At 42.4% G+C, this 24,851-nt stretch overlaps 2 protein-coding genes across 2 annotated transcripts in view; both read right to left on the reverse strand.

Annotated features, from left to right (window-relative positions):
- The window catches only part of Ptprn2 (protein tyrosine phosphatase receptor type N2), a 707,251-nt gene that overhangs the window by 436,648 nt on the left and 245,752 nt on the right, over positions 1-24,851 (reverse strand). Inside the window, exon 4 of the mRNA XM_075948076.1 lies at positions 19,729-19,831. Coding sequence (XP_075804191.1) covers positions 19,729-19,831 — 103 coding nt within the window. The remainder of the gene's footprint in view (positions 1-19,728; positions 19,832-24,851) is intronic.
- Positions 1-24,851, reverse strand: part of Ncapg2 (non-SMC condensin II complex subunit G2) — a 564,457-nt gene that overhangs the window by 207,278 nt on the left and 332,328 nt on the right. The gene's annotated exons all lie outside the window — the stretch shown is intronic.

Genomic DNA, 24,851 nt, shown 5'->3' on the forward strand with positions numbered 1-24,851 from the left:
TCCACCAAGGCCTGAGGATGCAAACAGGCTCCTCTAGGAGCCGGGACTGAAACCATATACATAAACCACTCTGCTAATGAGAGTCAAAGACTTCTCCACCAGACTGAGTCTAATGGTTGGGAATGCTCACCATAGGCTTTGAATTCTGATTACTTTCAGGCTTTCCAATTCATTAAGCCCCTTGTTTATGTCTAGAAAGGAGATGGGAATTAGTCAATTAGGTCAGATCCTCTGTGGGGCCTGCCTGCCACATCATACATTGCCTTCAGAAACCTCTGATCCATTGTGTCACCACCATCAGAAGACTTTCCCTCAGACCCCTGGTAGTCCCACATCCATATCTCTTAGCCCCTGCAGGCTCTGCCTGCCCGTCATAGCAGGGCTAGGATCTTCTCTTCTCCCTCTGTCCTGGGTAAGACTGTTCCCTAGTGGAGGCTTCGCCTTGTTTGAATAAGAAGCACAAGCTAACCCCAGTCTCCACAAGCCTGGCCCCTCCTGGCTCACTCAGCTCTATCGATCCCAGTTGGGCAAGGAGGTGGCATCGTATCAGGTAAATTCAAATGTTCAGAGCTGTAAGTCTCCACAGCTGCTCTCCTTGAATTCGTCACTAGTGTTCACTGAATAGTTCTATAATTATATGTTTTTGTTTCTTTTGTTGGTTCATTAGCCACAATTTTAAATGGTTGCTCTAAAGTGAACAGCATTCACCTGTAAGAGCACAGGTGACTTCCAGTGACATCACACAGTTCAGGCGAAGCATGGGAAAGAAGTACAGCAACCTGTGAGCCTTCTATCAGTTGGCCTGTATGTGACAATCTATTTTGCCACAAATTACATTTACAGCCACAGACAAGCCTTCCTGTTCAGTAACCCTTGATTAGATTCTACACACTAAATTTTTCCTCTTTGGGTAATACATACCCTTGCATCTCCATAAGCTTTTTCTTTTTATTGTTGTTTTTGTTATTGTTGTTGTTGTTAAGACAGAACCAGGCTTGCTCTGCAGTTTAGGTTAGGGGCCTGAATTCATGATCTTTCTTCTTTGGTCTCTCCAGTGCTGAGGTTACCAAGCCAAGTTGACATTAGTGTCATGCCTGTCTATCTGGCATCCCATGGAGTTCTGAGAACAGTTCTATCCTTCAAGTCATACCTGTAAGGTGAGTATGGTGGGAACTATCTACAAGTTCTTCCTCTAGAAGCCTGAAATCTCTGCTGCTTGATCTCAAAGGATGGTGTCCTTGTTGATCTGTCTTGACAAGAAGCAGGTGCAAAGCTTAGTTCTTCACAGACTCGGACAGTGCCCATCACAGCAGGGCAGGTGAATGGAAAGGCCTCCACATAGTAGAGATATCAGTGCTTTCTAAAGAATAAATGTACCACCAGCACCAGACGCAGCCTAGCGAGGGCAAATATCTTAGAATACCATCTCAGTGTTCATGAATATAGTAAGCTCATCCACAAACAAACCCAGCACAGAAAATGAAGAAGGGGCTGCATGCACAGGGCATAAAGAGAATCTGGGTGATGGAAACGTTCTGTTTATTGATCTGTGTTCCTGGAACTCACATGTCAATCAAAACTTGTCAGATTACACATCTGAGAACTCCCAGTAAACAGAATGTAAACTTTACCTGAATGAAATAATCCAAGGACCCAAAAAGTGTTGTCACCCAGCTGTGTCTCTTACAAAGTGGTCACCTCAGGCAAGTCACCGCATCTTCTCTCCAGACTGCAAGTTAGATGCTGCTCTAGCTTTTGTGGGTCCGCCTGACTGTGCAATGTTTTGCTGGGCTTGTTATCAAGAGCCCTGCCTGGCTTGGGTGTCATTGATTGAGCATTCCAAGCATGGCATCCTCCATCCCTGTATAATCCATGGGGCCTGAGACCATCAGAATATCATTCAGTAATGTATGGACCAGGCCCCAGGAGATGGATCCTTGGATCTTAACGATCATCCACACCTACAATCTCTGGGGACTCAAGATGGTGAGCATCTTGAAGTCAGGGCCATGAACGTTTTTTTAGTCACTTTTGATTTGTATCTGCTGACACTGGGTTTCCTTAGAACTAGAGGAAATTTCTGGTCTTTTTCACCACAGGTTAGCCTGTGCCACCTTCTATCTTAATAGCAAGAATTATGCTATCCATAACAGAAAGCAACCCTCACAGTGAGTGACAAGTGACCTAGCTATAGGATCATGCTGATTCTCCCACACTCTATGTGTGTGAGAGGAGCAAGCAGAAGGTGCAACTCACATGTGCAAGTGAGCTCCCAGAACATTTCCTGAGCAGTGGATCCTTGGCTTAATGTCAGGTTTCCTTCAGGGTACTTTCTTGACTATTTTTCATATCAGACACACAAAGCTTCTAACTAGGATGCTGCTCATCCCTGTTGTGGAATATTAGTTTAAGATGTGTTACATTCATTTATGTTGTGGAATATTTGTTCAATTGTGCAAAGATGTGTTGCATTCTTCTATATTACATTGTTTAACTCTGTAAACCTATGTTACTTTGCCTGCCTAAAATATCTGATTGGTCTAATAAAGATCTGAATGGCCAATAGCTAGACAGGAGAAAGAAATAGGCAGGGTTGGTGGGGAGAGAATAAATAGCAGGAGAAATCTTGGGAAGGGGTTGAGGAGAGAAAAAAGGAGGAGAGGATGCCAGGGGTCAGCCACCCAACCACCCAGCCACCCAAAGAGTAAGAAGGAAAGAAAGATATCAAAAATAAAGAAAGGTAAAAGGCTCATGGGCAAAATGTAGTTAAAGGGAAATGGGATAATTTAAGTTAGGAAAGTTAGTTAGAAACAAACCCAGCTAAGGCCAGTCATTCATAAATAATAAGTCTCTGTGTATTTATTTGGGAGCTGGGTAGTGGGCCCCAAAGAATAACAAAGCCAAACTACACATTCCTTACCTGAAATGCAGTAAGGTTGGAGACGTTTGGATTTGTGTTATATTTGCATAGACAAAGTGAGATATTTGGGGATCATTCAGTTGAATTTGACATAAGATAGAGGCTAAAGTTAACTTTATAGAGAATATTTGGTGAACTCTGCCTCTTGCAGGTGATAGCCTTGGAGGCCTTTTAATGATTCCCTTGTCTTGAATGGTCTTTTAAGATCATTTAGTGACCCCTTTGCCAAGGAAGGTGTAGAATTTCATATTTGCAGGATGTCAGTGCTAAAAACAGTTTCAGGTAGGAGCAAGAGGGGTCAAGAATATCACAAGAAAACCCACAGAATCAACTCACCTGGGCTCATATGAGCTCACACAGTCTGAACTGACAACTAGGGAGCCTGCATGGACTCACCTAGCCCCCCTACATATATGTTACAGCTGTGTAGCTTGGTCTGCTTGTGGGACTCCTAACAGTGGGAGCAGGGGCTGTCTCTGACTCTTTTTTTTTTTTGAGTTTTGGGACCCTCTTCCTCATACTGGCTTGCCTCATCCAGTCTTAATAAAAGTGGAGGTGCTTAGTCTTACTGCAACTTCATATGCCATGTTCTGTTGATATCCATGGGAGGCCTGCACTCTTCTGAATAGAAATGGAGAAGGAGTTGTTGTAGAATATTACTTTGATTCTGTAAAGACGTATTATATTTGTTTATGTTGCAAAATATTACTTTATCTATGTAAAGGCTGTTACATTTGTTTATGCTGTATTTGTTTAACTAGGCAAAAATTGTGACATTTGTTTATGCTGCATTTGTTTATCTTGCCTGCCTAAGGTTCCTGATTGGTCTAATAAAAAGCTGAATGACCAACAGCTACACAGTAGAGGAATAGGTGAGGCTGGCAGACAGAGAGAATAAATAAGAGGAGGAATCTAGGCTGGGGAGAGAATATGGGAGAAAATGAGTGAGATGCCTTGGGCCTGCAGACAGATGGCTTCCAGCCATCCAGACACTGAGTAGGACATACAGAACTTTATAAAGATAGAAAGTCCTGAGGCAAAATGTAGATAAAGAGAAACAGGTTTAATTTAAGTTATAAGAGCTAGTGGGACACGCATAAGATAAGACAGAGCATTCATAACAAATAGTTAAGTGTTATTGTCATGATTTGGGGCTGGTGGTCAAAGAAAGCCTGCTAAAAGGAGTGAATTGGGGTGGAGGTGGGGCGAGACTGGGAGGAGAGGAGGGAGGGGAAACTGCAGTCTGGACATTATATATGTATATTATGTGATACACATATATGTGTATTATGTATGTATATATGTATATTTTATATTTATATATATGTTAGATTTTGGTGTGTCTGTGTGTCTTTCTTTGTGTGTGGGGGTAAGAGACTGGGAGGAAAAGAGGGAGGGGAAACTGCAGTCAGGACATTATGTATATATTATATATGTATATGTATATATATATATATATAACATATATATGTGTGTGTTATATTTTGGATTTCTAGGTTAAAAGTGCCATGGTGTGCCTGTGTGTCTGTGTGTCTGTCTTTGTGCATGTGTGTGCTTTCTTCACAGAACTTCAACACTGCATTTTGAACAAAATCAGATGCGGAAAATTACTTTTACTTTTACCCCTGTCTAGAGAGGCATTGCTGAGATGGTGCCATAAGCCAGCGGAAGATACAGAACCACCTGAATTTTTCCAGTACCACATCTGCACTGGGCCGAGGAACCACTCCATTCCATGCTTGGATTTCTACTATGACCTAGACACATTTTCAGAAATGCACTTTAAGTGGATATAACACAAAAATTCCTTGTATAAAAATTAACTGAGAATCAGATACCAGCTGGTATCTCCACGTGAGAAGACAGGTTTCTCAAGGGTTGCTAATGAGGTGTCTAAAAGAGGTGGATTGCGGGTTCAAAGCCAGCCTAGGCTACAAAACAAAGTGAGTGGGAAATGAGGAAGAGGGAGGGAGAAGAAAGGGAGTTACTTCTGTTATGGGTGGGTGATACCTGCATATATTTAAATTTTCATCAAGGAAATGAAAATCAAAACCACAACAAGAAACATCTCACCTACTAGAATGCTGCCATCAAAATCCGGTAACAAATGATGTTGAAGATGTGGGAAGGGAGCTCTCACATTGCACACTGCTAGTGATGGCAAACGTGTGTAATTGATGTAGGAGGATCTGTTGCTTTCATTGGTTAATTAATAAAGAAAATTGCTTGGCGTTATAGGTCAGAACATAGGTAGGCAGAGAAGACAGAACAGAATTGTGGGGGAAAGAAAGCAGAGTCAAGCAGATGCCATGAAGCTCTGGTCCAAGATGGACGTAGGTTAGAATCTTCCCAGTGAGCCACCACTTCGTATTGCTACACATACTATTAAAAATGGGTTAATCAAGCTGTGAGCATTAGCCAGTAAGAGGCTAGAGCTAATGGGCCAGGCAGTAATTTAATTAATACAATTTGGTGTGATTATTTTGGGTATAAGCTAGGTAGCTGGGTGGCGGGGACACAGCCTGCTGCTCCTTTTACAGAGTGGTGCTCCAACGAGGTAGCTAACTCCACGTAAAACCTAAGAGGGCTTAAAAAGGAATTCTATACACAAATAGAGAGTTTAACACAGCTTTTTGCTGTTTGCTGGCCGGGGGCCGCAGAGAAATTTCCCTGACTCAGCAGCCCTAGCAGGAAAAAAGCTGCACGGTTTTAAAACGCAGCTTCCTGGGATGTGCCGCCAGTGCAAATTCCGGCTATTACAGCAAGTCAATGGCTTCTATGGGACTGGATGTTTCTGTTCCCGCTTGGGATCCAGAAGAAAGTACTCTGAGACCATGCCAATGGCTCAGTGCTCCCCACCTACACCTGGGCAGAAGGCGGGTTCAGGTTTAGGCAAGTGGGAGAGCATGGTGGATTTCTGCCACCATACAGAGAGATGTTTCCAGGATGCACAGTGCTCTGTCTGGCAGATTAGGCTGTAATTGAGATAAAAAGCTCATTCTCAGAGTTAAAAAAAAAAGCTGCACAGTTTTAAAACACCAGCTTTCTGGGCTATGCTCCTACCATGACCTCTGTCTCTTGCAGGAGACAGAGAATTTGGATGGGGTTTTGTGAGTAAAGTGCTAAGGCTTGCTGGCTTGATGGCAATGGGGACTGCTGTGTGCCTGGAACTGTGCATGGCTCAGGAGCACCAAATGGATCTGAGGCAGGAGCGGCTCCTGCCATGCTGAACTGTGCTGATTTCAGGCAGAAACTGTTGAAATTATCACAATAACAGTGCAGTTAAGGTTTAGACTGAGCAGGAAATAGGTGGTACCGTATTACCTCTACATGGCACAACTTAGGTTTTAAGAACTGCTTACCATTTTAAGAAGTGCTCCTAGACAGTAAAAAAGTGACAGCCAATACAATAGGACAGATTCAGACAAAAAGACCTCTAAATGGGTCATAGTGTTAGACATACGTAGGCTAGAGAGAGAGAAGAAAAAGAATATAGAGAACAAAGTTAATGCCTTTAAAAAGGGGGTAAAGTCTTTAAAGAGACAGAGTACAGATAATTATAGATTTAAAAAATAAAGAAAAATAAGCCACGTAAAAATGGAAAATTCACAGAGAACCGGATTCTGTGTATTGTATTTTCTTTGAATTTCTTTTTCTTTTTTTTTTATTGAGAAAAGGAAAAAAAAAGTTTCCCCCTCCTCCCAGCCTCTCATTTCCATCCCCCTCCTCCCACCCTTCTCCTCCTCCCCTCACTCCTCTCCCCCTCCCTCTCCAGTCCAAAGAGCAGTCAGGGTTCCCTGCCCTGTGGAAAGTCCAAGGTTCTCCCCCCTCCGTCCATGTCTAGGAAGGTGAACATCCAAACTGGCTAGGCTCCCACAAAGCCAGAACATGAAGTAGGATCAAAACCCCATGCTATTGTCCTTGGCTTCTTATCATCCCTCATTGTTCGCCATGTTCAGAGAGTCCGGTTTTATCCCATGCTTTTTCAGTCATAGTCCAGCTGGGCTTGGTGAGCTCCCAATAGATCAGCCCCACTGTCTCAGTGGGTGGGTGCACCCCTCATGGTCCTGACTTCCTTGCTCATCTTCTCCCTCCTTCAGCTCCTCATTGGGACCTTGGGAACTCAGTCCAGTGCTCCAGTGTGGGTCTCTGTCTCTATCTCCATCCATCACCAGATGAAGGTTCTATGGTGATATGCAAGATATTCGTCTGTATTGCTATAGGATAGGGTCATTTCAGGTTTCCTATCCTCATCTGCCCAAGGAACTAACTGGGGACATCGCCTTGGGCTCCTGGGAGCCACTCTAGGTTCAAATCTCTTGCCAGCCTTAAGGTGGCTCCCTTAACTAAGAATTGTGCTTCCGTGCTCCCCTATCCAGCCTTCCTTTATCCCAATCATCCCGTTTCCCCAAGTACCCCCATCCTCCCCTTCTCACTTTTCTCTCCCCATCTCCCCTTACCCCCAACCCACTCCACCCCCAAGATCCCACTTTCCTCCCCGGCATTTTGTCTACTTCCCATAGGCAAGAGGATAACTATATGTTTTTCCTTGGGTTCACCTTCTTATTTAGCTTCTTTAGTTTTACCAATTGTAGACTCCGTGTCCCTTATTTATGGCTAGAAACCAATTATGAGTGAGTACATCCCATGTTCATCTTTTTGGGTCTGGGTTACCTCACTCAGAATAGTGTTTTCTATTTCCATCCATTTGCATGCAAAATTCGAGAAGTCATTGTTTTTTACCGCAGCGTAGTACTCTACTGTGTATATATTCCACACTTTCTTCATCCATTCTTCCATTGAAGGACATCTAGGTTGTTTCCAGGATCTGGCTATTACAAATAATACTGCTATGAACATAGTTGAACAAATGCTCTTGTCATATGCTCGGGCATCTCTTGGGTATATTCCCAAGAGTGGTATTGCTGGGTCCACGGGTAGGTTGATCCCGAATTTCCTGAGAAACCTAAACACTGATTTCCAAAGTGGTTGCACAAGATTGCATTTCCACCAGCAATGGATGAGTGTACCCCTTCCTCCACACCTCTCCAGCAAAGGCTATCATTGGTGTTTTTGATTTTAGCCATTCTGACAGGTGTAAGATGATATCTCAAAGTTGTTTTGATTTGCATTTCTCTGATTGTTAAGGAGGTAGAGCATGATCTTAAGTGTCTTTTGGCCATTTGAACTTCTGTTGAGAATTCTCTGTTCAGTTCAGTGCCCTATTTTTTAATTGGGTTAATTAGCATTTTAAAGTCTAGATTCTTGAGTTCTCTATATATTTTGGAGATCAGACCTTTGTCTGTTGCAGGGTTGGTAAAGATCTTCTCCCAGTCAGTAGGTTGCCTTTTTGTCTTAGTGACAGTGTCCTTTGCTTTACAGAAGTTTCTCAGTTTTAGTAGGTCCTATTTATTCAATATTGCCCTTAATGTCTGTGCTGCTGGAGTTATACCTAGGAAGTGATCTCCTGTGCCCATCTGTTGTAGGGTACTTCCCACTTGCTCTTCTATCAGGTTCAGTGTGTTCAGATTGATATTGAGGTCTTTGATCCATTTGGACTTGAGTTTTGTGCATGGTGATCGATATGGGTCTATTTTCACTCTTCTACAGGTTGACATCCAGTTGTGCCAGCACCATTTGTTAAAGATGCTTTCTTTCTTCCATTGTATACTTTTAGCTCCTTTATCGAAAATGAGGTGTTCATAGGTTTGTGGGTTAAAGTCTGGGTCTTCTATACGATTCCATTGGTCGACTTCTCTGTTTTTATGCCAGTACCACACTGTTTTCATTACTGTAGCTCTGTAATAGAGTTTGAAGTCAGGGATGGTAATGCCTCCAGAAGATCCTTTATTGTATAGGATTGTTTTGGCTATCCTGGGTTTTTTGTTTTCCATATGAAGTTGATTATTGTCCTCTCAAGATCTGTGAAGAATTTTGATGGGACCTTGATAGGGATTGCATTGAATCTATAAATTGCCTTTGGTAGAATTGCCAATTTTACTATGTTGATCCTCCCAATCCAAGAGCAGGGGAGGTCCTTCCATTTTCTGGTATCCTCTTCAATTTCTTTCTTCAATGCCTTAAAGTTCTTGTCAAACAGATTTTTTACTTCCTTGCTCAGAGTTACCCCAAGATATTTTATGCTGTTTGCGGCTATCGTGAAAGGTGAAGTCTCTGATTTCCCTCTCTGCTTCCATATCCTTTGTGTATAAGAGGGCGACTGATTTTTTGGAGTTGATCTTGTATCCTGCCACATTACTAAAGCTGTTTATCAGCTGTAAAAGTTCTTTGGTGGAGTTTTGGGGGTCGCTTATGTACACTATCATATCATCTGCAAATAACAAAAGTTTAACTTCTTCCTTTCCAATTCAAATCCCCTTTATCCCATTATGTTGTCTTATTGCTATTGCTAGAACTTCAAGCACTATATTGAAGAGGTATGGCAAGAGTGGACAGCCTCATCGTGTTCCTGAGTTTAGTGGGATGGCTTTGAGTTTCTCTCCATTTAATTTGACGTTAGCCGTCGGCTTGCTCTAAATAGCTTTTATTATATTTAGGTATGACCCTTGTATCCCTAATCTCTCCAAGACTTTTATCATAAAAGGATGTTGGATTTTGTCGAATGCTTTTTCAGCATCTAATGAAATGATCATATGGTTTTTTTCTTTAAGATTATTTATATGATGGATTACATTGAGAGATTTTCGTATGTTGAACCAGCCCTGCATCTCTGGGATGAAGCCTACTTGATCATAATGGATAATTTTCTATTCTTGGATACGGTTTGCCAGTATTTTGTTGAGGATTTTTGCGTCGATATTCATGAGTGAGATTGGCCTGTAATTCTCTTTCTTGGTTGAGTCTTTGTGCGGTTTTGGTATCAGAGTGACTGTAGCTTCATAAAAGGATTTTGGCAATGACTCCTCTGTTTCTATATTGTGAAATACATTAAGGAGTATAGGTATTAGGTCTTCTTGGAAGTTCTGGTAGAATTCCGTGTTGAAACCATCTGGTCCTGGGCTTTTTTTGGTAGGGAGGTTTTTGATAACAGTTTCTAATTCTTCGCAACTAACAGGTCTATTTAGGTCGTTCACCTGGTCCTGTTTTAACTTTGGTATATGGTATTTATCTAAAAAAGTGTCCATTTCTTTTACATTTTCCAGTTTTGTGGCATACAGGCCTTTGTAGTAAGATCTAACGATTCTCTGAATTTCCTCTGTGTCTGTGGTTATGTTCCCCTTTTCATTTCTGATCCTATTAATTTGCATATTCTCTCTCTGCCGTTTGATTAGTTTGGATAGGGGTTTATCAATCTTGTTGATTTTCTCCAGGAACCAGCTTTTTGATTCATTGATTCTTTGGATTGTTTTCTGTGTTTCTATTTTGTTGATTTCCGCCCTCAGTTTGATTATTTCCAGTCTTCTACTCCTCCTAGGTGAGTCTGCTTTTTTTTTTCTAGAGCTTTCAGGTGGGCTGTTAAGTCTCCAATGTGTGCTTTTTCTGTTTTCTTTAAGTGGGCACTTAGTGCTATGAACTTTCCTCTCAGGACTGCTTTCATAGTGTGCCATAAGTTTGAGTAGGTTGTTTTTTATTTTCATTGAATTCGAGGAAGACTCTAATTTATTTCTTTATTTCTTCCTTGATCCAGGTGTGGTTCAGTAGTTGACTTTTCAGTTTCCATGAGTTTGTAGGCTTTCTGGGGGTAGCATTGTTGTTTAATTCTAACTTTAATCCATGGTGATCTGATAAGACACAGGAGGTTACGAATATTTTTTTGTAACTGTGGAAGTTTGCTTTGTTACCAAGTATGTGGTCAATTTTTGAGAAGGTTCCATGAGCTGAAGAGAAGAACATATATTCTTTCCTATTTGGGTGGAATGTTCTATAGATGTCTGTTAAGTCCATTTGATTCATTACCTCCATTAATTCTCTTATTTCTCTGTTAGGTTTCTGTCTGATTGACCTGTCCATTGGTGAGGAGTGTTGAAGTCTCCTACTATTAGTGTGTGCAGTTTGATGGCAGCCTTGAGTTTTAGTAATGTTTCTTTTACGTACGTGGGTGCTTTTATATTAGGGGCATAGATATTCAGGATTGAGACTTCATCCTCATGAATTGTTCCTGTTATGATATAAAATGTCCCTCTCCATCTCTTCTGATTGCTTTGAGTTTGAAGTCAATTTGTTAGAAATTAGTATGGCCACACCTGCTTGTTTCTTAGGTCCATTTGCTTGATAAACCTTTTCCCATCCCTTTACTCTTAGTAGGTGCCTGTCTTTGTGGTTAAGGTGTGTTTCTTGTAAACAGCAGAATGTTGGATCCTGTGCCTTTTTCCTTTGCAGCTCTTAATATTCTTTCTTTATTCTGTATGTTTTGTGTTTTGATTATTATATAGCGAGGAGATGTTTTTTTTTTTTTTTTGGCCCAGTCTATTCGGTGTTCTGTATGCTTCTTGAACCTTCAAAGGAATATCCTTCTTTAGGTTGGGAAAGTTTTTTCTATAATTTTATTAAATATATTTTCTGGACCGTTGAGCTGTACTTCTTCTCCTTCTTCTATCCCAATTGTTCTTAGGTTTGGTCTTTTTATTGTGTCCCAGATTTCCTGAATGTTTTGTGATGAGAATTTTTTGGCTTTGCTGTTTTCTTTTATCAGTGTGTTTATTTTCTCTATGGTATCTTCAGTGTCTGAAATTCTTTCTTCTATCTCTTGTAATCTGTTGGTAGTACTTGTCTCTGTATTTCCTGTTCATTTACCCAGATTTTCCATCTCCATCCTTCCCTCGGTTTGTGTTTTCTTCATTACTTCCATTTCATTCTTCATGTCTTGAACCATTTCCCTTACCTGTTTGATTGCTTTTTCTTGTTTCTCTTGGTTTTCTTGGGTATCTTTGAGCGCTTTATTCATTTCCTCTGCCTTTTTGTTTGTGATCTCTAATTGTTTATGGCAGTTTTTCACCTCCTGTTTAAGGTCTTCTATTATTTTCATGTAATTCCCTTTTGAGTCTATTTCTTCTAATTCTTCTAGAGTAGGGTGTACAATTCTTCTTATTTCGGGATCTCTGGATTCTGGTGATGTCATGTTGCCTTTCAGGTTGTTGGAGGAATTCTTGCCTTGGCGCCTTCCCATCTCTTCCTTAAAATGGAGCCAGGAGAGGCCTGGTGTCTTGGTCCAGTCTTTGCTGTGACAGACTCTCTGGTTGTAACTCTTCAGTGTAGAATCAGGAACCGTCCAGTCCAGATGGAACTTCTCAGCACCGAAACATAGATGCCTCGTAGTCCAATGACCCTCGGACAAAAGGGAGAACTTGGGGGACAGGGCGGGGACGAGTAGAACACAGGACACCCTGCCGCAAAAGCTGAAGGTGCGCATGCTCCCTTTCAGGGGTGGGGTCCTTGAGGCCTGCCCGGTAGGCAGGCACTCACCTCTCTGGGTGGGTAGCCTCAGTGTAGAAGCAGAAAACTGTTCCTGAGCAAAGGACCTAGCAGAAAACGCAGGCTTGTTGGGGGGGTGGGGGTCAGGTGTAAGAAAGACAGCCCTGCAGAAGGAGCTGGGGAGGGGGGCCTGTGCTCTCTTTCGGGACAGTCTGCTCCTGGAAAGCACACACTCACCTGTCCAGATGGAACTCCTCAGTACCTAAACAGGGCCGCCTGGTAGCCCGATGATCCGGGGATAAAAGGAAAAAACCTGGCAGGCAGGGCAAGATCCGCTCTGGGTGGGTCGCCCATCCAGATGAAACTCCTCAGTACCTAAACAGGGCCACCTGGTAGCCCGATGATCGGGGACAAAAGGAAGAAACCAGGCAGGTGGGACGAGATCCAGGAGTGCACAGGCACCCCTGGAGCACAAGCTGAAGGTGCCCAGGCTCCCTTTCGGGGGTCCTTGGGGCTTGCCCGGTAGGCAGGCACTCACCACTCTGGGCGGGTCGCCTTAGTGTCGGAGCAGAAAACTGTTCCTGAGCAGAGGACCTAGCAGAAAATGCAGGCTTGTGGGGGGGGGAGGGGGATGTTGTGTGTAAGAAAGCCAGCCCTGCAGGAGGAGCTGGGGGAGGGGGGCCTGTGCTCCATTCCGGGACAGTCCGCCCCTGGAAAGCACACACTCACCCGTCCAGATGGAACTCCTCAGTACCTAAACAGGGCCGCCTGGTAGCCCGATGATCGGGGGACAAAAAGCTTTCTTTGAATTTTTTGACTGTGAAGGAGCTAAATACAGAGAGACATTTCATTGTGTGGGCTGCTAAGCTGATCCAACATGTATGTTCTAAAGGTATCAGGACTTCCAAATTTGGGTCTAAGGATATGATGCTTTGGAGAGGGTCTTCTTTTGTTTTCAATGAGGGTGAGACCCTGTGGATTGGTTCTATCCCAATATGGTATAATAGACCACACCCTTCTGAAAGATCACCATGAACACCTTCAGAAAATTACTTCATTCAACTGCCTACTGAGATGAACCTAGCAAACAAGTTATAACATGAAAGACCTAAATAACAGCGCCCCCATACAGCACAAAGCAGTTCGGAGAGAAATAACTATGCCCATATTCCCAAATATTGCTTATAAAGGTTCTTTTACATTTAAAGGGGGATATGATATAGAGATGAATAATTTACATTGGTATAAATTTTGCTTTGTTCATATAAGTTTAAGGTCAATTTTATTATATGTATATGTATTTCTGATCTTGATTAAGGTATTATGATTATGTAGTTCATTTAAAAATGTAATGTTTAATTAGGAAATATAGGTTGTTAATGGATAATCATCAATAATAGTCATTTGTTAGCATTAGTTAGTCATTTGTCTAACTAATGCTAGTTAGACTTTCTAGATGTGCATATATTTCAGATAGGCATTCTTCATATCTTTCAAAGACTACAGAATATGGCATTTAATGCTTTAATAATTTAGGGCTTTTAATGACAATGAGACACGTCTGCTCCTGGTAGCACCAATCTACTTCAAGAAGAAGATGGGCATCAAAGAGGCTCCTTGTGGTGTTGGTTAGCCATTTGGGTAATAAACTGTGTTTTCCTGGACTGTTGCATAAACTGGACACAAAGAACCCACAGAGAGAGGACTGCTGAACTTGCCTAAAGTTGAGATGGTCTTTCGGAGTTCCTGATTCATGAAAGAGTTTGTGAGACATTCTGTAGGATACAAAAAAAGTGACTGAACTGTCTTTGAAATTTCCTGCTTCATGAAAATGTCTGCTGGATACTATGGGCCTGTAGGCTGAAGGTGGATGCCTTAATGGTACAAAAGAACTTTGGGTGACTGTACAGGCAGCGAGATGTCTCTGTCATTTCTAGAGTTTTGGAAGTTGCTTATTTCTTATCTACTTAGGTAATATTATATCCTTCTGGAGTCTTTGATGGAGTTGAAAAATGGTTAGTTATAGTTTTCCTTAGTTATGATAAAAGATAAAATAGATTTAAATAGTGTAACTATCATTCTTGTTTGGTAACTGTTTTGTTATATGTAATTTTACTATTTTAAAGTTAAAGCCTTCCTTTTTGTTTAAACAGAAGAAAAGGGAAATGATGTAGGAGGGTCTTCTATCTATCTGTTGCTTTCATTGGTTAAATAATAAAACTGCTTGAACTGATAAGTCAGAACATAGGTAGGCAGGGAAGACAGAACAGAATGCTGGGAGAAAGAAGCAGAGTCATGCAGATGCCATGAGGCTCTGGTCCAAGATGGACGTAGGTTAGAATCTTCCTGGTAAGCAACCACTTCATGGTACTACACAGATTATTAGAAATGGGTTAATCGAGATGTGAGCATTAGCCAGTAAGAGGCTAGAGCTAAGGGGCCAGGCAGTAACTTAATTAATACAATTTGGTGTGGTTATTTCAGGTATAAACTAGCCGGGTGGCGGGGACACAGCCCACTGCTCCTTTTACAACATGTAATTGTCATGGAGAACAGCGTGGAAGGTCCCACAAATTCTGAAAGTAGAACTGCCTTGGGATCTGGTCACCTGCTTCCGGGTATTCATCCAAAGGACATGGAACCAGCATGTCAAAGAGGTGCTAGCATTGATGGTGACTGCAGCAGTCATCATATTAGGGGATAAGAATAAGCATTGATTGTAGATAGATCAATAAAGTGTAGGGCACACACCATAGACTATCATTTGGCCATGGAGAATGAAATCCCCTCCTTTGAAGCAGAGTGGGTAAAACCAGCTGGGGGACATGCTAAATGACACCAGCCAAACACTTAAAAAATTTAAATAAAGCATGTCATCTCTCACATGGCCAACCTTAATGGAGGACAGTAGTGGCAGGGATTGGTGAGGGAGGGAACACTCAGAATGGATCCCAGGCACCAGAGCGGATAGGAACAGATCTTGGTGAACCACTGCACAGGGCTGGTCACAGTTCACAGCAACACACCCTGTCCTTTGAGAGGCCTAGATAGAGAAATCTGGGCTCTAAACACAAGAGAGAGATGAAGGAAAGAAAGGCCATGGCCCTGACTTAATCTGTGAATACCCTGTGTGTACAAATGGCAGCCAGATTCGATTCACATGTGCTTGTCAAAAAAAAAAAGTTTCCTAAAGCTGAGATTCATCAAAACTTCCCCACCTCTGTTTATCTCGGGTGATAAACCCATTCTGTCACCAGGAATGGTGGTGAATATCTGTAATTCTAGCACTTGAGAAGCCAGGACATGAGGAAATACCTTGAACTCTGGGCCAGTTTGAATTAAGGTGTTAGATCTGTCTAAAAACAAAAATAAACCAGCCCCCACTTGTTGCCAATATCTGGTCCAGCCATGGCAAACACATAATTTATTGGGTAGTTCAGAGTTCTCTGCATCTCAAATCAAAGGTAATTTTCCTGCCTACTTCTTAATGGATAGAATTCCATTTTCATATCAGATTGTAATTTAGCTGGTCCATTTACTCCTCTGGTGTTTTGTTTTTCTCACCAATTGATATCAATGCACAGACAGATCGAGAAGGTGGCTTTAAGTTCCCTATCTGTCTGTCCTGTGTCTCTTCTGTGCATGAGACCCAGCTTGTGACTGTGCAACAGGTCACAAAGATCGAGTGGCCACCGTCACCCTGTACCATGCTGTAGCAGTCAGCATATACCGCGTCACTTGGCTTCAAGACGGTGCGCAGCTTAAGGAATATCCTCTGCTTCTACCAAGGTAGAGCGTATCTCACACTAGGCCTCTGCTCTTCTTACTGTGCCCCTGGATGCTTTCAGCCTCCACACACGCTGCCTGAAGTGGCCATGCAATCTGGGCACCGAAAAAAAGCTAAAGTGGAGCCCAGAGGGGCTCAGTGACCATCATTTCATGTCGTTTGGTTTTCACACACAGGCTCTGGGCCAGCCAACATTGGAGTTGGTACTCACATGCACAGGCCACCTAGTCCTGGTTCCCATTTCAGGAACTGCAGCAGACTCTAGCTCTTGGCCTTATAGATCCTGTGTGTGCCGGCCTCCACTCTTCTCAGCGATATCTGACATACTTTGTACGGATCCTCACATGGCTCTGTTCAATTCAACTTGGCCTCTTCTGCCTGAGGCAAGGCATTCGTGTGTATGGAGGACAAGTGACAAGCCACCAGCTGGGAGTGCTGCTCCCTCAGCTTTGGATCAAGTACTGACCACCCTCCAAAGAAAGACCAAATGCTCTCCTCTCTTGTCTTCCCCACCCTCTCTCCCTCTCCTCTGGAAATGGAATCCAGGGCTTGTATATACTGGTTAGCATTTTATCAATAAGCTACCCTGCACCTCTTCCCCCACCCCACACACATTTCTGAAAAATGGAGACAGGGTGTCATCCTGTAGCTCAGGTGGCCTTGAGCTGGCCGGCTTTCCACCTCAGCCTCCAGGCACCTGGATGAGAGGCATACCCCACAATGTCCAGCCTCATCTTTACTCTGAACAAATCACTGTGAGGCAAGCTGCTCTGTCTCTCTGGAGATGAATGCCATGTGTGAAAGAACTCCAAAAGCCATTTCCTGGCCAGCTGTGTGTCTGCAGAGTCTGAGCCACGTGAGAAAAGGAGAGCTAGGCAGGACTGGGTCACTGTTGTCACCCAGTTGCACTTCAGACACATTGCTGGTCCCTCATCCTTCCCTTCTCTCATTTATTCCATGACTTTTGTGACTGGTGCAGGTGGGGATTGGAAGAAGGGAGAATTTGGGACAGAAAGGGAAGAAGAAAAAGCAAAATTGATCACTACTCTCTAGTAGTTGGGGACACATGGACTCCTTTAAAAATGGGATAAGTCTGCTGCTTGGAAAACTAGGTTGATGGCTATTGGTGAATTTAAAATCAGGCACGGTTATTAAAAATGCTGAAGAAAACAAACACATTGCACAGAGGAAAGAGGTGTGAGGGCCGCTACTGTGAAGACCCTGCTGGGCTCCTTCATGCTTCTCAGAAGCTGTTTGGTGTTGGTTATGGAACCTATACTTCGAACCAGTGTCCAAGAGTCATATTCTGAAGGAGGCCACAGATTCCTCAAGCAGCAGGAGCAAAGCAAGAGCAGCAGCAGCATCCCGAGGCGCGAGGCAAGAACTAAGGCAAGGGTTGCAGCTCAGCCGACCGTCTCGGGATGGTCATAGCAGCCAGGATTTGGACAGAGATGCAGCATGACAGTCCAGCACCAGAGTGCAGTGCTCATAAAACCCAGTGCCAGCAACGTGGCAAGGGAGCATGACAGAGGACATCTCACTGGAGAAATATGAGCAAGGACATCCTAAACCCATGTGATGCCCCTGGCATTTATATGTGTAATTAGAAACACGGCATATTACATGTAAAAATATGGACTATATTAATTGATATAGTGGTTTGAATAGGAATGGCCCCCAATAGACTCATGGATTTGAATGTTTGGCACATAGCAACTATATTATTAGGAGGTGTAGACTTGCTGGAGGAAGTGTGTCACTGTGGGAGGGCTTTGAGGTCTTATGTGCTCAGTCTAGGCCTACTGTCACAGTCTCCTTCTGCTGCCTATGGATCTAGATGTAGAACTTTCAGCTCTTTCTCCAATATCATGTCTGCTTGTATGCACCTGTAGTGTCTCCATGGGGTCCCACAGGCCCATAGCATCCTCTAACGGGAATTCACTGGACTGTTAAAGACAACGTGAGAGGAGTTCATAGAGGGTATAGGGAAGCGCTGTGACCTTGTGATAAACACAGTGGAGTTTGGCCCTAGGTATGGAGCTGGGAAAAGTCTGGTCTCCCTCTGCTGCATCTATAATGAACAACATCCCAGGGATCAGACCAAAGCGAAGACAGGGCCAAGGGACCAGGAAGACTTTTGAGCTAAGAAGCCAATTCTCCTTGGCAGGACAGGGCTCAAAGGATGGATGGAGAAAACCTAGCCAGTTTCTCTCAGATACTCTGGTCCTTAGAGATGGATGACTGGCCTCATTCCCTTCAGCTCATAAGGAACGGATGAACTCAGGAGAGCAGTGAGTTCAGGTTCCACCAAGTCACTGTTGTGCTGAGCACTGGGATATTCTGGACAGTCACCATGGTTACCAAGTATAACCTAAAAAGTAGCAGGGAGGGTCTGAACTCTTCTGACTCAGGACACACTTTGGGGGAGTTTTACTTTCTCTCACATTCTCCAGGATAGTCTTCCGTACACTATCAGAAACACCAGCATTTTCTTCCTGATTTAGTAAGCACCAAGGACAGGTGTCCAGGCACCTAGCGTGTCAACACATATGTGTAATGTATTAAACATATATATGTATACACATTAATATAACTATCTGCACAATAAACTGTTTTATGTAATTTATGCTAATTTCCATAAGTATATAACAAGTTCTTAAATATGAAACTTGGTGGAAAACCTATGCACTCACATATATATATACATATATGCATATATCATTCAGACATACATACATATCAGTCTCTTTATAAAGAATGTTCCCAAGAATATTAGCTCACTCTATGTGAAACACAGAGACTCCACATAGACTTAATGTACTACCCAACTGCCCACTTTTTGCCTGTTTTTACTTCCTTGGTCCCACTGGACTTGAAATGGCCTTCAAGATGATGTGGGATCCTGATCTATTAAATGCACAGAGGTCATAAAGGCAGATAGTCAGATTTTGTGTTATGAGGATTTATTCTACATGAAACTGTAGTTTAAGAGTATTCTGTTGCTTGGGAAACAATGAACCTTGCAAACTAAGCCTTTGGGAAATGTCTACTGTTGTTGTGGTGGTGGTAGTGGTTTTTTTTTAGGGGGGGGGGTTGTTTTGGTTTTTATCTCAAAATATTGCATACTGGCCTAGGCTTGTTCTTGCAGTGGCTTCTCTTTGAGCAATGTTTCAAACCCCTGTTTCCCATTTCATGACCTACAGGAAGTGGGACTGCCAGGACATCGCACTACAGCCGGAAGTAATGGGAAATGAGATGGCACAGCGCAAATGTTGCTTGATATGGGCTGCTGTGCTGTGGCAGAGCAAGACCAGGACTTTCTGGATTAATCCTGGTCGTTGCATTGTCATAAGCACAATTTCCTAGTAATAAACCGGAGTTCTGACCTCACTTTGTTAGAGTAAGGCTCTGAAGATGCAGGGTTCTTTGGGAGTCTCACACACAAGTAGAGGAAAGACCACTGATGCCTGTGTCAAGTGTTCCACATTGCAAGGTTACATTAGTGCATCTTTCCCATGCAGAGAATTCCCTTGCAGATATCTGTTTTATACCAAAAAGATGGTGATTGCTTTGCTATGCTATAAACAACCAAACTTAAAGATATGGTTGTGGCTGGGAGCAAGAAGAGCCAAGTCATGCCTACACATACCTGGCTGGGCTGGAAGCGTCTCTATGCCATGGGTATGCCTTGGGGAGGTTTGCAAGCTCCTGGGCCATCACATGCTGGGTGTAGTCATCTTGCCACGTGAAACCTGTGGAGAAAGGAGTATAAACTGAGGCACGAATTTGCAAACATGGCTAAGCCCTCCAGGTCTCCGTTCTTCCAGCAAATCACAGGCCTTGTGGGGTTTAGTTAAGATTTTCTCTAGTTTTCTTAAACTTTGAGACCTAAATGACAATCTGTGCTTTGCTCTATTGATTTAAAAATAGGTGCAGTGGGTGCCAGCTGTGGCTGGCAGACAAAGGAAACATAAACAAAAGAGATTTTTGTGCAATGCAGAACATGACCTTTTCTACTGAGGTAGGTTCATCTTCAACAGAGATGCCCCACCCACAATGCGCACGCAGTTGCCAGCATACCTACCATATCACCCTGCTCAGCATACCCACTGTATTCTGACCTGGTTCCTCTACCACACTGGACCAACTGTTCTCCGTAACCCATCCTGAATGAGAGCCCAGCATTTGCTGGGTAGGGTTACATTCCTGTGAAGCAATTACTGTGGGTTTAATGTACTAAATCTCAGAGCCAATTACATTATATTTACACTCAAATGTTGTGACAAAGAGCTTTATAACAAGGGGAAGCAGTTATGAAGGCAAAAATCTATGCAATTGTGCATTAATTACATGCATTGTGGATCACATGATAATTATGCTCAGAATTACCAAATAACTCCCAAGAATAATTATTATGCAATTTGTACATTTTAGATCTTACAGTAACGCTTTCACACTTAGAGCTACCCCATGCAATTATCCATAATTATCTAATCACTAACATCACGTAATTACAGAGGTATATTTTTATGCACTGTGCAAAAAACAAGTCACAAAGCCTTCAAATCAGGACAGCTCTGTGTATGAACATATTCCAACATGTAAATATGTATGCATGTGTGTTTACATGTGTATGATCACACATGTGAATTTATATGTGTTTTCATGGGTAGATATGTGTGGATATTTGTGTATTGTGCATATTTGTGTGTATGCATGCACATTCCTCTCTTTCTCTTTCTGTGTGTGTATGTGTGTCCAGTATGATAAGAAAGTCCAGAGCACATACTCTAAATAAAATTTAAAGATAGACAGGAGTGGTTTTCATGAACGTATTTAAACATTTTAAAATGCAAATGTGAATTGTTAAAGCTTACAGATGGCAATGAATCAAATGGCTGGTACATACTAAGTCCCAGGAGCCCCCGTGGTAAAAATACCAGGATGACTCTGGCCTCAGCCCTAGCTCCTCCAGAGCAGCTCTCTGTGGAAGATAACTCACTGCAGGGAGTGCAGCCCATTCCCTCCAGCCTGAAGTGTTTGGTGACAGGCCACAGGAAAGGAGGCCCTCTGGCAGGTGTGCTTCCAGCCCCTCTCGGTCCATTCCCAGGAGCATTCTCACTGGAAAGCACATTTTCCATGTTACCCCAACAGCTAGCATTTTAGGTTTAGAAAACAAGCATGCTTTAAACATGCTGTTCCCCAAGGACAGTCTTACTATTAATATTTATCAGGAAACAAATAATTGAGAGCATAAAGGAATTTTGCTGAAAATTTTTTCATTAAAAATGGCATCTTCGGGGCTCAGAAGATGACTCAGTTGGTAAAATGCTTGACTTGCATGCTCAAGGATCTGTTTGATCTACAGAACTCACATTTTAAAAGCGAACATAGCACATGCTTGGAATCCCAGAGCGGAGGAGGAAGAAATGACAGATTCCTGGGTCTCACTAGCAGGTCTAGCATTCTTGGCAAGCTTCAGGCCAGTAAGAGACCCTTCTTACAAAGAAGGATAGATTGCTCCTGAGAAGCAGCAACAAAGGTTGTCGTCTGGATTCTGATGTGCACACACACACACGTACACATGTATGTACAGATACATCCATGCACACACACATAAGCACACACAAGCAGCATTTTATATCTAAGCAGAATACTGTCTGGGCACATTGCTACAAGTGAAAAACATAAATGGCCACAATTCATCCATTTTGAAATGGATTTTTGAATATTTCCATAATTGTTTAAATAAACTTAAACTCAGAATTACAATTCCCTCGAAATAAAAATGTAGACCCAAATGGTGTCACTATAAACTCTATAAAATGCTTAAAGAATAAGAGTTATGCATGAGTTCTCCCAGAAAATATAATAAGAAGAAACAATCCCCAACTCATTTCATAGCTAATATTATTCTAATAACAAAGGCAGGTGAAAATCATACAATAAAAGACACCTATAGACCAATCTCCACCATGAATGTAGGACAGACATGTCATTGACAATATCAGCAGGTAAAGTTCAGCAACAATTAAGAGGAGAGCAATGGACATGCCATGTCCAGAAGACACTGTTTGCAGTACTCATCCCCAACTTCTGGGCCTTTTCTTCTCTTCTGTAATGCTCTGAGCCTTGGAGGGGTGTGATAGATGTCCCATTTAGGACCAAATACTCCAAAATTATTTACTTTGTGCACTTTGACCATCTGCATAAACTTCTTCCCACTATAAAGAAAAGCTCTGAGGGCAGTGCTAACCTATAAAGACAGGAGCATACTAGTTTGACCCTGTGTCCACTTAAGAACTCCACAGTAGCGCTACTGAAGGAGTTGGCACTCTCTGTACATGGTAAGGGAAAAGGTCCGTGTTGAACAGCAGATTGTTCACATATGTTACAGAGAAAGCAGAGGCTGGAAGATTAAAGGTTAAAATGGCAGTGTCTGGGATACCAAGGAAGTGGAATAAGAGCTGTGGTTGAGTGTGAGATAATGCAACTAGATACACAGGAGGAAAACAGGACGCTGGGCCAGGGATTGAAAGGCACCTGCTCCCTGTCCCCCAAAGTCCTTGAAGGACACATATAAGACACTGACATATGTTTCTTATATTCTGGTTTCTGAAGCCACTAATTGTAACAGACTAAATTGTAAGTAAGGTTGGCTTCTAACACAACGTCACCTAGTTTAGGAAAGATAACCCAGACCATCCCACTGGCAAACAGTTAACTAAACAAATGTAACTACTTCTTGGTAGCTGTGAGAACAAAGAGGGTTTATTCCAATTACTGAGAGTTTAGACATCTGCCAGATCAGAGGTACAAACATGAGCCAGTGACTAATACTAACAAACAGCAGTCACCATCAGCAGCTAACAAAGCACAAGTCAGAATAGACAATGGAGTTCCATGACCTCTAACTGGGGAGTACCTGAGCAGAGCATGGTCATCTCCTCCTTATGCCAAAGGGATGCTCATAGAGGGTGTAGATCCTCTGTGCCTCATGAGAGCACAAAGAACCAACCAATCTCAAAATTCCTTGGCCTTTGTTCAGAATCTGCCATGACTTATAAAAGCCCCTAGAAAAAGGAATCCCAGAGATTTCCCCCATGCTTGGAAACCCTTTCCTTCTTGGGAGTTTCTCTCACTTATCCTTAATTTCTCACTTTTCTGTAATTCTTCTTAATAAAGCTTTTTTCTACTTTGCATTATCCCATAAGAGTTCACATCTTTAATCTTCATTGCATGAGACAATGAACTCAAAGCCACTGTCTCAGGTTGATATTTAATGACCTTGAGTGTCTGGCATCTCAGGACCCTGGGTGAAAGAGATCAGAAATGGCTGTCTTGTTTAACATTGGTGCTATGTACTGTAGCTCTTGCTATAGAACAAGATAAAGAAAGAGAGAGGTATGAAAAACAGAAGCAAAGGCATGAACTGTACATATCTCCATAGGACATGTTCTTCCTCTTGGAAATCACTAGGTTCCTTCAAAACTAGAAACCTATTTATGAATAATAGCAAGAAACACTGATAGCAAAACCACAAACACACCTGTTGTAACAGGAGTTCTGATAGTTGTCTAGGGAGATTTCAGAGCTCATTTTGTCATTGGAATAAGGAACTTAATATCGATGAAGATTGAAGACCAAGTTATGAGGAGTACTTTATTCCTTCAGGAAAGGAGAGGCCCTAAGGCTGGGAGTCCCCACTGGGTACTGGCTTAGGCATTTTATATGGCCACTGGGTTCTCCCCTTTCCCATAATGGTCCTGTTTACATACCCACCCCTATGCCTTCTTGCCTTTTTTCTTGCGATACCTTTTGGGAAGAAGAAGCCTCTATCTCAGGGCCCTCTACTGCTTTCTGGTGTAGGAGTTCCTTCTGTCCATATGTTGCTTTCATTGGTTAATGAATAAAGAAACTGCCTTGATCTACTTGAAAGGGCAGAATTTAGGTAGGCAGAGAAGATAGAACTGAATGCTGGGAGGAAGAAAGGCAGATTAAAGGGAGATACCATGGAGCCACCAGAGACAGACATGCTGAATCTTTCCAGGTAGGCCACTGCCATGCCATGTGGCAATACACAGATTAATAGATATGGGTTAAACTGAGATGTAAGAGCTAGCCAATAAGAAGTTAGAGCTAATGGGCCAAGCAGTGTTTTAATTAATACAGTTTCTGTGTGGTTATTTCCAGGCTAAGCTAGCTGGGCAGCTGGCAAGAAAAAGCCAGCCTGCTCCCTTGCAACAGCTCTATCTATCTATCTATCTATCTATCTATCTATCTATCTATCTATCTATCTATCCATCCATCTAACTAACCATCACTACATGTCACTCAAAAATTACGTAATTGTGTTTAAATCTAGCAAAACATGCACGAGACTCATATGATAAAAATTCATTAAAATATCTGAAAAATAGGAAGTGTGCCATGTCCATGGATCTAAAGCTCCAACTAAAACGAGTGACCCGCATGCTGATATTCTCAAGGGCTTAACAAAATCCTGTCCAAACCACAGCAAGATTCATTGTTGATATGAACAATTTATATAGAATAACAAATTAACTAGAGTAGCTTTAAACTGTGAGGGAAAGCCAGATAAATCACTATAGGGCATCCCAAATCCAATTATATTTGTATAGTAATACAAACTGTTGAATGGAGGAATAGACAACTAAATCAACAAAACAGAGTGGGAAACAGAAAGAGAGACCTGTATAAACATGCCCAGGTGATTGTTACCAAAAAATTTCAAAAATAACTTCATGATGG

Source organism: Microtus pennsylvanicus, chromosome 14 (genome assembly GCF_037038515.1).
Source record: "Microtus pennsylvanicus isolate mMicPen1 chromosome 14, mMicPen1.hap1, whole genome shotgun sequence".
Lineage (NCBI taxonomy): Eukaryota > Metazoa > Chordata > Mammalia > Rodentia > Cricetidae > Microtus > Microtus pennsylvanicus.